General features: G+C 48.8%; 8 protein-coding genes across 8 annotated transcripts; 7 read left to right on the top strand and 1 right to left on the bottom strand.

The window, feature by feature from the left end:
* Positions 1–799: 799 nt before the first annotated feature.
* PtrM4_089990 (GlcD, FAD/FMN-containing dehydrogenase) lies at positions 800–2,404 on the top strand (the record flags this gene model as incomplete). Its single annotated transcript, XM_001934552.2, has 2 exons — positions 800–1,074; positions 1,129–2,404. The coding sequence occupies 2 exons, from the start codon at positions 800–802 to the stop codon at positions 2,402–2,404; spliced, it is 1,551 nt and encodes a 516-aa protein (XP_001934587.2).
* Positions 2,405–3,428: 1,024 nt separating this feature from the next.
* On the top strand, positions 3,429–3,593 carry PtrM4_089980 (uncharacterized protein; the record flags this gene model as incomplete). Its single annotated transcript, XM_066106906.1, has 1 exon — positions 3,429–3,593. One exon carries the CDS (start codon positions 3,429–3,431, stop codon positions 3,591–3,593), a length of 165 nt encoding a protein of 54 aa, XP_065962574.1.
* Positions 3,594–3,654: 61 nt separating this feature from the next.
* PtrM4_089970 (uncharacterized protein) lies at positions 3,655–3,918 on the top strand (the record flags this gene model as incomplete). Its single annotated transcript, XM_066106905.1, has 2 exons — positions 3,655–3,699; positions 3,754–3,918. 2 exons carry the CDS (start codon positions 3,655–3,657, stop codon positions 3,916–3,918), a joined length of 210 nt encoding a protein of 69 aa, XP_065962573.1.
* A 1,859-nt stretch (positions 3,919–5,777) lies between these two features.
* Positions 5,778–6,790, bottom strand: PtrM4_089960 (uncharacterized protein; the record flags this gene model as incomplete). The annotated part of the gene is made up of 2 exons (XM_066106904.1): positions 5,778–6,506; positions 6,560–6,790. 2 exons carry the CDS (start codon positions 6,788–6,790, stop codon positions 5,778–5,780), a joined length of 960 nt encoding a protein of 319 aa, XP_065962572.1.
* Positions 6,791–7,880: 1,090 nt separating this feature from the next.
* On the top strand, positions 7,881–8,936 carry PtrM4_089950 (uncharacterized protein; the record flags this gene model as incomplete). The annotated part of the gene is made up of 2 exons (XM_066106903.1): positions 7,881–8,072; positions 8,265–8,936. 2 exons carry the CDS (start codon positions 7,881–7,883, stop codon positions 8,934–8,936), a joined length of 864 nt encoding a protein of 287 aa, XP_065962571.1.
* A 39-nt stretch (positions 8,937–8,975) lies between these two features.
* On the top strand, positions 8,976–10,168 carry PtrM4_089940 (uncharacterized protein; the record flags this gene model as incomplete). The annotated part of the gene is made up of 2 exons (XM_066106902.1): positions 8,976–9,520; positions 9,568–10,168. The coding sequence occupies 2 exons, from the start codon at positions 8,976–8,978 to the stop codon at positions 10,166–10,168; spliced, it is 1,146 nt and encodes a 381-aa protein (XP_065962570.1).
* A 26-nt stretch (positions 10,169–10,194) lies between these two features.
* On the top strand, positions 10,195–10,716 carry PtrM4_089930 (uncharacterized protein; the record flags this gene model as incomplete). The annotated part of the gene is made up of 1 exon (XM_066106901.1): positions 10,195–10,716. The coding sequence occupies one exon, from the start codon at positions 10,195–10,197 to the stop codon at positions 10,714–10,716; it is 522 nt and encodes a 173-aa protein (XP_065962569.1).
* A 267-nt stretch (positions 10,717–10,983) lies between these two features.
* PtrM4_089920 (Retrotrans-gag domain containing protein) lies at positions 10,984–12,180 on the top strand (the record flags this gene model as incomplete). Its single annotated transcript, XM_066106900.1, has 1 exon — positions 10,984–12,180. One exon carries the CDS (start codon positions 10,984–10,986, stop codon positions 12,178–12,180), a length of 1,197 nt encoding a protein of 398 aa, XP_065962568.1.
* Positions 12,181–12,187: the final 7 nt, after the last annotated feature.

The raw sequence follows: 12,187 nt of genomic DNA, 5'->3' as shown, positions 1-12,187 counted from the left end.
AATTGTCCCCAAGAGATGCTCTCAAATTCCGAAACTAAAATAATATGGTCATAAATCATACACTTCAGAGATGATGTGCATGAAACTTGCTGCGAAGATGGAGATTGAATGGTCACGTGATCGTTGCATTCACGACCCGCCCCTTCTTCGGCATCGGTGTCCGATCAGCCCGCAGAACCTGCATTATCTAGCGTCGGTCGCCTTCAGCACTCTCCGGGAAGCTGACATGATACTGTTGCTGTAAAGGTTCGGCGATTTTCAATCCTGTGCCTAGTAGCTTCGAGCTAGCCCAATTGGGCAAGATAATCGCCGAGTGGAGTGCTCGGTATGCTCTCCATTCCTATTTCCATGTCATGCATACGGAATCCTCTATCAACCAATGAGGAATGTGATGCATGGAAAACCACAGTCTGCGACAGCAAGGCGCCAATTTAGCTTCATCGCGAAGTCCTCTCTATACGGTGTCATCCTATTCACCTTCAGCCAAGATAGAGAGGATTGTCCCCAACTTCCACTCAGATTTGTAATATGGCATTTCGCTTTGCACTAATACGCGTTCTCTTTGCGTGTTTGCACTTCACAAATGGTGCCACAGCTGGACGGCAATATCCTCCAAAGCCAGCCTGTAGGTACATACCAACAGACAGAGAATGGCCCAGTCAAGGCGAATGGAGTCGTCTAAATCAGACTGTTGGTGGTCGGCTCATTGCAACTGTTCCTGTGGCCTATGTCTGCCACCATACCGGGCCGTTTGCTGCATACAATCAGGACCGTTGTCAAGCCTTGCAAACTCGATTTGATGCTCAGGATCCTAACACACTGTTCGTCTATCCTTGTCCACCCTTCCGAAAACCAAACTCACTCTACGATTAGTGTCCCCATTCCTGGAGAGATATTGAACACGTACTGGCAGAATGATACGTGCTCGCCCTTCACTAGCTCCATCGCATCATGCGATCTCGGAAATCGTGTTCTGTATTCCATCAACGTGACAGGCCCAGATGATGTCCGGGCTGGAGTTGAATTTGCTCGAAGGAAGAACATCCGATTAGTGATCAGGAACACTGGTATTGAGTAAGCTGCTGAGGTCGCTTTGCATTTTCCATATCGATTGCTTACTCGGACTAGCTACTTGGGTCAGTCAACCGGCTACGGCGCTCTGGCACTGTGGACGAACAATCTCAAGTCCACCAAGATGATCCACAATTATAGCAGCACGTATCATACTGGCCCAGCAATGAGACTTGGTAGTGGTATCACTGCAGGAGAAGCATACCAGGCTGTGCAAGTAACAGGCCATCGTCTTGTCACAGCAGAATGTGGGCTCACCGGAGTTGCGGGTGGCTATGTTCAGGCTGGCGGCCAATCGCAACTTGTCACTGCCTATGGTCTCGCTGCAGATCAGGTTCTAGAGTGGGAGGTGGTGACATTGGACGGTCGACATCTGATCGCCACTCCTGACCATCACGCAGACCTGTATTGGGCGCTTGCTGGGGGCGGAGGTGGTACATACGCCGTTGTGCTCAGCGTGACTTTCAGGGTCTTCCCAGAAGGTCCCGTGGCCGGCGGCGCGATGACAGTGACAAGCAAGAACTCGACCGCACTGTTCAAGGCAATCGAGCTATTCTTTCATCAAGCACCCTCTTTTGTGAATGACACCCACGACAACATCCAACTCTTCGTCACAAATGACTCGCTCGCCATCCTCAACATTGTCATGCCCGACCAAAACACCACCTCTTCCGTCGACAACCTTCTCGCAGGTTTCCTCCCAGAGCTGGACAAGCTAGGTCTTCTCTACAACCTCACAAAAACCGTATATCCATCCTATCTTAACAGCTTCATTAGCTTCTACGGGCCGCTCCCATATGGAACCCTCTGTCCAACATTCCCGATAATCGGAAGCCGTCTGGTTCCTCGCACCGTTGTCCAGGATCCCCAAGCAAACCACGATCTTATAGACTTGTATCGCAACATCACGTCAGACGGAACATGGTGGATTGGCTGCTCGATCCTAAACGTTGATGATCGTCCAGGCTCCAGTCGCCCCCCACATCCGCCAAACTCGGTTCTTCCCGCCTGGCGTAACGCCATCGCATACTGTAACCCGCAAACCCATACGCCATACCCCTTCACAGATCCTGCACAGGCTCGGGCGCTGAGAAGGAAACTAATCGAAGACATATTTCCCCGACTTGAAGCTGCGACGCCTGGTGGAGGAAACTTGAATGAAATTGATCCGACGTATAAGGGTGATTGGAAAGAGGTTTTTTATGGTGAGAACTATGAGCGGTTGCTAGAAATCAAACATAAGTATGATTCAGCGTCGGTCTTGTATGGTCTGTTTGCTGTTGGATCGGATGAGTTCAGAATTGATGGGGAGGGAAGGCTTTGTAGTGTATGAGAATAAATGTAATTGATTCGTATGGGTCTTCTCCCCCTCGTCTTCTTCGGACACCTCCATCGCCACATCATCGCGGCTTTGTTCAGAAGCAGTCCCAAGGCGGCCCCTAGGCTGATTATGCAACATCTCTGGCACAAGGAGGCTTTTCATGGCCCCGCAACGGAAGCCATAATAATAAGGCCCACCCGCCTTTCCACCCAGTCAATTTCGTTAATCCAGCTACTGTTGGTAGGGCTGTAGCACTAGTGCTGAAAGGAAATAACGATAACTAGGAATGCATTCTGTTCGGTGATGGTTCTGATTGATTGTCTTGCGAAGGAGAACTATGGAAGAGCTAGATATATGTAACGGTTTGGGCCATGCCAAGACATATTCTGGTACAAGTTGGGTACTGCTCTCGCTACCACACTTCGTACATGCCACATTCATATATATAGCTGTCCACCTTCGTAGCTACACCAACAATGCAATCCCACTCTTCCTCAATCCTACCGTTACAATATAGGAGGTCTGGTCTGAGCGCTGCTCGGACGCCGCGATCAGTGCGCCTGTCCGCGTGACTGATGCCAGTGCGCCTGCTCGCGTGACCGAGATCAGTGCGGCCGATCGCGTGGCTGAGATATCGTTGATATCTGTGATCCGACAGCTACGCTCTTATATGAAGAGCAGCGCGTCCATGAGTTTGTCATTCGGCGTTTTCTAGCCTGCTGTAGCAAAGATGCTCAGGGATCAAAGACCGATGTTAGTATTCTCTGCGGACCGGAAACATTCAATACGTCTGGCCCTGTAATTTTAGAGCGTAACTATCTCGGGGTCTACATTTACAATCGGTGGAGCAACCAAGAACTTTCTCAGTTCACCGAAGGCGAGGTCTTCGAGCCGACCGAAGTCATTCTCAGTGAAGTTAAGACGTCACCACCTGGATATTTGACTGAGCCGGACCTGCTTGTACTGATGGACGCAAATGGTATTGGTAATGATGCCACAATGGCCGACCATATTGCCACAATCACAGACCGACAATATGTCGAAGCTAGAGCTCAACCAAGACAGGCGCGGCATAGTAATGACAATGAAGAGTCCGAGGGGTTGCGAGTGCAAGGGAGAGATGAAAATGGTCTTGGAGGTAGAACGGAAGCCCATCGCCGTGGCGGCAGGAATAGCGGTCCTTGTCGCGGTGGCGCTATAACAGGCATTCGGGAAGTTATACCCACGACACTAGGGTCGCTTTGGTTGAAGTCCACGAGAAAATGGGTTTCGGAACCAATCTGACGAAGCCCTTCTTACGCAAGGAGGTCAGATAATGCTCCTGATCATCTTCCATCCTGAGCTGCTAATGATAAGCGTAGATGAAGCTGAAGATGAAAGCCATATACAATGGGCAAACTACAAAGCCTCAGGTCGTGAACGAAACCATCGAGCAGTATCGAGAGGTCTATGCTCGCATGCAGAGACATCCGGACATTCTTCGCACGGTGAGGACTGAGCCCAGTGCACCCCTAGTTCTTCGCTAAAGTAATTCTAGGCTGTTCGAAAGTATGTTTTCGGTCAAGTGAACTGAGATTTTTGATCTCACTATCGAGCCTTAGCCAGATTTTATCGATCGGATTTCAATAGACGGCCAGTGCACAACCTAATAGTGATCACATAACTATTGTTACGTTCATGCATTCCTCGCGTCAGAGCCTGTCTTCAGATAAGAAAGAAATTGTATTACAAAATAGCGTCCCGGATGGTAGCTACATGTTGACCCTTTGGGCAGAACAAAACCCCATTCTTGTGCAAAAGCATCGTCTCCTGTGCGCCTGCGTCGACCAAATCTCTCGGAAGATAACAATGCCTATTTACCTGATCCATACTATTCATATCCCAAGTGTAAATCTGATTATCGTGGCTGAGATATGCAATTCTATCGTCTGTGATACCGAGTAATCCCTTCGCTCGTGTTTCCAGGTCTGTTGTGCATTCCAAAGTACTAGATTCCACTTGCGAGCTCGGTTCGTTTAGCAGCTGTATTGTTTCGACGTGTAAACCGGAATGCGAAATTGAAGCTGTGTCCCTGGGATGTCTTCTGACAGGGAGAGTATCGTAGAGTATTTGCCCACTTGTTGCGATTGATACAGCCCAGACTATCTGTCTTTTATCATAATCATGCATCCGTGTCCCATCATCTTCGGGTTTATCTGGTCTAGTCGCGGACTGAATGTTGAAAGCTGCTTGTGGTGACATAGTGGACCAGCAATAACTCCCTAGTATGTCAGAGTCGATACAAACTAGTGTATCGGGGCGCAATGGTTCTTGGACCCAACGGCGCGGCACTCCGATGGTCCAGCTTTTGCGCCATACTTGGGCTTTTGACCGAATATCGTATACGTGGTCCATCGAATGCGTTGAGATCAAGAGATATAGGTATAGTGTTGCAGTATATGCAGTCAATCAAAGTGTGTCCGCGCGAGGCAGTCATTAGTGTAATCTGTGTTCTGTCTGTTGTTGTGCTGTCATGGCCACCTTATATGTAGCCATAATCAGGGTCTATTTACATGACGTATCTCTGATGCTGGTAAGGGGAGAAGGTGCTCATGGAGGGGAGGGAGGAGCGCCAGGACAACGCACGTGACATGCGCAATACCCTTGCCTCACAAACCGCAACATATAGTTATATGTAAGTGATATCAATGCTTAGCAGCAGGTTTTCACAACGCAGTATTGTTGTAGTTAACAGCAATAAGAAAGCAATTAAAGCGTTATCCCAACACCTCATACTTAGTAAGTGACAGTTTTCACTTAGTAAATATGCGTGGGCAAGGCAGCCTCTAGCACACAATAAACTTTTTAGAACTTAGTTTCGCAACGCTAACTGTGGGTAGGTGACGTGCCGATAATAGTGATCCAGGAGTTAAAGATGCGGTCGAACCATGGTATATCGCAGGCAGGCAGCGCACATGAAATTCGCAATCAGATTTGTCGAGACGCGGTGAGAGCCTTCACTAGTATTCACGGTGAATCAGGCTTCCCGTGCTCTGATTGGCCAGACACTGATTAGTCAGCTGCTCCGTGCGCGCACCATAGATATTCTCCCTTCTCCCGTAGCTCCAATACAACAAGTTCACGCACGTTTCTCCACCTTCATCAAGATTGCGATGAAGCTGTAGACACCAACACCTGAGATCAAGAGATATCGCTCGTCTTGACTGAAAACAAACTGGTTTACAGGCTCAGTCACCCTCATATCATACATGGGCAAATCGTTTTTAAATCGTTTTGGCAAACCTTAAAACGTTAACGCGTTTAAGCAAAAATCCTTATAACGTTAAAGCGTTTAACGATATAAACGATATAAAAACGATATAAGATACATCATGCCAAGACCGGGTTATGTCCATTCTAGAATCTCCTCTACCTCATCCCCTATCATCTCTGCTTCGTCATCTTGCTCTGGTTCCATTGGTAGACCCATTCCGTTGAGAGAACACGGTTTTATGTGGCCTTCCCTAAGCCAACTGCCAATGCACTCGATCTTCTCAATGTTGGCGCAAGTGAGCCTCGACCGATCCCATGAACAGGTTCTTCTTGCACCTGAGAATGTTCTCTCTGGCTCGGACGACTCTGCAGCGATAGAAAGAATAGAGATAGCCATGTTGCTTAGCCTAGGGTAGCGCTGCCGTTGCTCCGATCGGCACCACCATTCAAGAGGGCTACAGTCGATTTGTATTACTGGACTTTCTGCGAAAATTTTAAGATCGTCGCTGTTTGATTGATCTGCCGCCGCAACTGACATCTGTTGTAGAATCTGATCGAGAACGGCACCGCGTTGCTTTAAAGGAGGAGCCATTTGTTGAGAAGCTGTAGGGCTAGCTAAAGGCAAAGCGTCCTTAAACTCATTCACCCAAAAGTTTTGAGCAGCGTTAATAGCTGGTTCGTACCATTCGGCTGGCCAGTTCTTCTTGAGATATGCTGCTCTACTTGCGGGATTTAGAAGAATAGCGGAAGCGTACACCGGAACCTGATCAGTCATGTTGTAGTACTTCTCAAGTACGAACCAGCCCATCTCGATCGATCGAACCATGCGAAGGTCCTCATTTTCATCTTTAGAGTAATGTATCTATAAAGCTGTTAACCGAAGACTTAAAGTTCGGATAACACGTTAATGCTTACCTTTTGCTGCTCATAGTGGACTAAAAGAGAGTCCATAATCAAAAGAGATTGAGAGATAGACGATTTATCTCCCTCCGCGTATAGCGTTGCTGATGCAAATGGTTGTAAAAATGTATGTGCTTTTTGTAGTATATCCCAGTCGTCAGAAGTAAGACGGATCTCGTTAAGGTGTTTCTCGTTATCGTGCATAAAGACCTTAATTGCAGCCATCTTCTTAATAGCCCGATCCATAACTGAGTACCATGAAGACCACCGAGTCTGATTGTCAATCCCTAAGCGGAGGCCTACCTTGCGATCCCACTCTGCTGCATGTATACTTGAGTTGCGCAGCCAGACACATAGTTGATGTAATTTGCGTAGTGTAGAGATGTTCTCAATACCACAAAAGTCCTCATCAACAGACCCATGGCTATCAACGCTGCGTCTTCGGCGAGACAACCTTTGTCTCTGTGAGGTTTGTGGAACAGCTTGGGCTTGGGCTCTAGGGTTTCTCTGTCGAGAAGTAAGAACGCTTGAAAACTCTGCGAGAAGCTCTTCCCCCATAACATCCGTTACGGCGTCGAGAGCAGCGGTAAGAGCCTCCTTAGAGGATGCAAGCAGGAATGCCTGCAAGGATAAATTGATAATATGACCGATACATCGGATACGGCGCTCTTTAGCAGTAAATTTAACCTTGTTAATATTAGCACCATCGCGTAACTTAAGCAGCGAAGGCCGATTTTTATATTAAAAGCCATGCTTACGTTGTGCTTAGTTCGAAGGAGGGTTTCAAGATGCTCCAAACAGGTATCGTTAGATGTTGCGTTATCACCCGTATGCCAGCCAACTCTAGACTTGTCAGATAGCAGGGTTACTCGACGTTGGCAGCAACCAATCAGCGTAGAGAGGGTCAGTGCGCCCCTCAAGAGGGCCACAAGCGCGGACACACGATAGACAGAACACAATACAGACAATCATCAACATCCATCACTTTTGTGCAATATCTCATTATATCTGACAATTAAGAGTCTCACTGCCTCAATAACGAGCGATAAAACCACGAAAATGGCAACAATCCAGACCCAACGGGACGCGACGGTCATCCTCACCGACTCAAGCAACTGGATCCCTTGGTACCGCCAACTTAAGCTGAAATGCCAGTCGCAAGGCATTTGGCCACTGTTGGACCCGAAGGAGTGCGACTCCAGCGCATCCAACCGGAGGCTCCGCTACCCCAGACATTTCGCAGTATGAACCGTCAAGTAGCCCCTCAGCTGCCTTATCGCATACCACCCGAAACGCTAGAGGCAACACGCGAGGATCAGCACAAGACACTACAGAAATGTCGACAACAACCTCACGAATCCCCACTATACCAACGCGAGTGTCAGAACTCTTAGAGAAAGGACAAGAAGCGTATAAGGAGGATCGCGACGACTATAAGCTGCGCCTTGAGTTATACAAAATACGGGAGAGGGACTATCAAGAAGAAAGCAACAAAATCTCAAAGATGGTCGAACACATCCTTACAACCGTAACACCCCATTTACAACTTAGCTGCTGCACCGAGAACGGCACGCTGCGCGACTGGATAACCGCCCTCTAAGACACAGTTGGAGTGGATGAAGACGAGGAGAGAGCGCGAGCACGAGAGAGATACCAAGCCGCACTCAAGCCAATGCGTTCAACCACAAACTGGGAGACGTGACTAAATGAATACGATCAGGCTGCAACTCGAGCTGAAACCCTTGAGGTGGCCGAGGCTATGCAAACACAAGCCGTAATAGACGACTTCCTAGGCTCCGTATCTAAAATGGCATCAACCTGGACCGCAGGGTTCCAAGGGCCAGGGTACGATAAGAAAGCCATGAATAGGAAAAGGATGATGAAACTCTTCCGTGAATATATGAGTCTTCATTATCCATCAAGAGGGAAGCCAAAGAGCGCCTTCGCGGTAGGAGACTCATACGCGGCGAGCGGTGAACCCGACTCGGACACACTGAGGGACGCCTCTAGTGTGGAATTAAGAGCGCCATCCAACCAAGGCCGGGGAAACCCTAGGCAATCAAACAAACGCAAGATGGATGGTCAAAGTACCAGAACCAAGCAGATCCCGGAGAGGAATTCAGCGAAAGCTGGAGACATATGTCCTGCCTGTGAACAGCGTCATGAGATATCTGACTGCTACTATGTGAACAAAGCCAAGGCACCTGAATGGTTCAAGCCAAATCGAGGCATCGCAAGATTAGTACAGTACAAACTTGAAAATGACACCAACTTACAGAGAACGATGCAGGAAATGTCCCTAGAGACTAAACGACCTCGATTCTCGACAACGTCACGATCGATTACACCTCATATCAAGACATCACAAACACCGGACGCAGTCATTGAATGACTAGATGGACGCGAAATCTCAAGAATTGATGAGGGCACGATGAAAGCGGCATTCAGCGCAAGCCAACAAGGATATCCATTAAAGGATGCCTTCATCCTGGATTCCGGCTCGACTACGCACATCTGCAACGACCTCTCAAGAATTGAAGACGTACGCCCGTCGACGCCAGGGGACTACATCTGGGCCGGCAGTTCCAAAGTCTGGATACGAGGATACGGAGCTGTCACATTGACAACAGAGGGATCTCAGGACAAACAAGCCCTGCACATAGTCAACGTTGCGTGGTGTCCAGACTTCCTCTGCAGCCTAGTATCATTCAGGCTACTCCGACGACAAGGAATATGGTGGGACAATCGGGAAGATCCAACAAGCCTGCGACGATGGGATGGAACAATCATTGCTATCCTATCGGAACGCCATGGGCAATGGATTATCGAAGACACCACTCTATTCGACTCAGCCTTCCATGTGCGTATGAATCGAACCAAGCGATCACCACAAAGGGCGACAGCTATGCTATGGCATAAACGACTAGGACATCCAGGGCCATCCGCTATTGAACACCTCATACAGCAATCTGAGGGGTGAGGATCAAAGGAATCACCACAGTACAATGTGACGCTTGCGGCAGATCAAAGTCGAAGCGCCAAATAAGAAGGGCGCTAAGACTAAATGATGAAGGTCCTGGAGAAAGAATTGCAATCGACTTCTATGAGTACGAGGCAGACAGCTTCACTAAGGAAAAGAGTCAGATGCTAATAACTTGCCGAAACTCCCGATACGTTTGGGATTTCTACTTCAAAGACAATAGGCCAGCACGCTCTATTATTCGCCTATTAGCCCTCTTTATCCAATTTATGAAGAAACAGTTCAACATTACGGTCAAGGTCATTGAAACAGACAACGAGATCATCACAGTTAAGCAAGAAGTCGAGAAATGGTGCACGTCCCTATCAATCAGACTCGAGCCTTCCGCTCCAGACACACAAGCGCAGAACGGAGGAGCCGAACGCTCAGGGGGTGTGATAAAAGAAAAGGCACGCGCAATTCGACTAGATGCGAATCTTCCATGGGAACTCTGGCCAGAGATAACCAGAGCGGCGGTATACCTATACAATCGAACGCCAAATTATCCAAACAAGTGGAAATCGCCTTACGAAATATTCTTCACGCGCGCAGCTGCCACAAATGGCATAGTCACCGGACCCGAAGACCAAACCAAGCTCATCTAAGAGCATATGGGTGCAAAGCCTTTGCAATGACAGACGATACCCACCAAGGAAAGTCAAGGCTGCAACGGCTGGACCCAAAAGCCTGGATTGGGTATCTTGTGGGATATCAGTCAACAAACATCTACCGCATCTGGATCCCATCCATGGCAAAGGTAATCAGCACTCGCGACGTAGTGTTTAACGAAGAAACAATCTTCAATGGCAAGACTGAGGACCTGATGGACAATCTCATGCACAACACCCTAGAGGAAATCGCAACTTGGGTGAGAACAGTCGAACTCCCAGGTACTCAGAGCCAACAACCAGAAACCGAGACGTTCTACGAGGACGATACGACGCAGGAAGAGAGCCCGCGCACTCAGAAAACCAGATACCACCAAGGAAGGAAGGTGGTAGAGGCATATCTAACCCCGCCACCAACTCCTCCACCTGTGGCCTTGCTAGTTCAAGGAGAGGTGAACAACGAGGATATGACGAACATGTCCAACCAATCAACATCAATGACCAGTCCATGGGCAGCCGCATTCATGGCCGGTGTAACGGGCTGAGCCCTAAGTCACATGACTAGGCTGCGAGCCTAGTCGCTTCCCCGGCAACGAGAGGGCCGTGCGCCAACCCAAACAAAGCGGGCTCGCCGCTCGCGTCTTACCTTCTTTCTTCATCTTGACTGTAAATAGCATCTGGACTAGGTAGCTGGAATACAGTTCCTACAGACCGTTCACATACAGTCAAGATCAAGAAGAACACGCAGAACACGCAGAACACGCAGAACACGCAGAACACGCAGAACACGCAGCAACCAAGGCACCGTTATAATGAGCTCCCCCGGGGATACTAACATGACGACGAACGATTCGAACCAGCTGTTACAGTCGCTACTACAGAGACTTGAAGACATGAGCACTAGGATGGAGAGGCTGGAAGCATCATCGCACGAGCCACCTCAAACGCCTGGTCACAATACAGACGCCACCACTGATCCGACGCCAACCTCCGAGACTTCGAACACATCTGTGCCTATAATCCCAAAGCCGCGGCACAGCTTACCCCACCCGCCTACGTTTGGTGGAAACAAATCACAATGGCGAGGATGGAAGCTAGAGATGGAGGGCAAGATCGAAGAAGACGCGCAAGCTATTGGAAGCCTAAAAGCTCAGCTACGCTACGTCTACATGCGTCTTGATGGGGCAGCGAAAACCAACGTTACAACATACTACGAGATACAAGTTAAAGAAGAATCGCCAAACCCTTTCAAGCTGCTTGACCGCCTTGAACTCCTCTACGGCGAACGAAATCGGAAGGAGAAAGCCATTCAGAACCTCTACTCTATACGCCAGAAGGACGACGAGACGTTTATTTCCTTCTATCCACGGTTTGAGAAAGAGATGGCCAACGCTGACGCAGAAAGCTGGCCTGAGCATACGAAGATATCCTACTTACGAAATGCATTAAGTGGTAGGATAAAGGATAGGCTTGTTGGTACATCAGGGACAGAAACAAGCACATACGCAAGGTTCGCTCAGAAGTGTGTAGATCTTAGCAACGACATGGAGTTGTTCGGCCAATGGACGAAAACAACCCGTCGTTACGGTAGCCGAACTGCTGAAAATGCACCAACCTATGAACCACCAGCAAAATCGAATAATGCCACTCTCACAGCAGCTTCCCCTGAAGACATGATGGAATGGGAACCTACGCAGCCTACAACTACCCAAGTGAACGCTGTCGGCCTCCGCGGCAAGACCAACATGAATGGATATCCATCTAGGCGTCCTGAGGACCGAGAACTTATTGGAAAACGAGCAAAATGGGTCAACCAAGAGGAAATCGATGCTCGACGCCAGGAACGACGCTGTCTTCGATGCGGCCGCAACAATTGCCGAATAGCTACATGCCCGTTGGCAGCCGCTCTACGACCAACTCACGTTAGCGTCAAGACAGCAAAGAGTACTGTGGTCACCAAGGCAGCTGTAGAGGAGGAAGATCCAGAAGACTCCGAAGCAGAGCAATAGGAACACG

Source organism: Pyrenophora tritici-repentis, chromosome 4 (assembly GCF_003171515.1).
Source record: "Pyrenophora tritici-repentis strain M4 chromosome 4, whole genome shotgun sequence".
Classification (NCBI taxonomy): Eukaryota; Fungi; Ascomycota; class Dothideomycetes; order Pleosporales; family Pleosporaceae; genus Pyrenophora; species Pyrenophora tritici-repentis.
The sequence above is the reverse complement of the archived record's forward strand: the minus strand, read 5'-3'. Positions and strand labels throughout refer to the sequence as shown.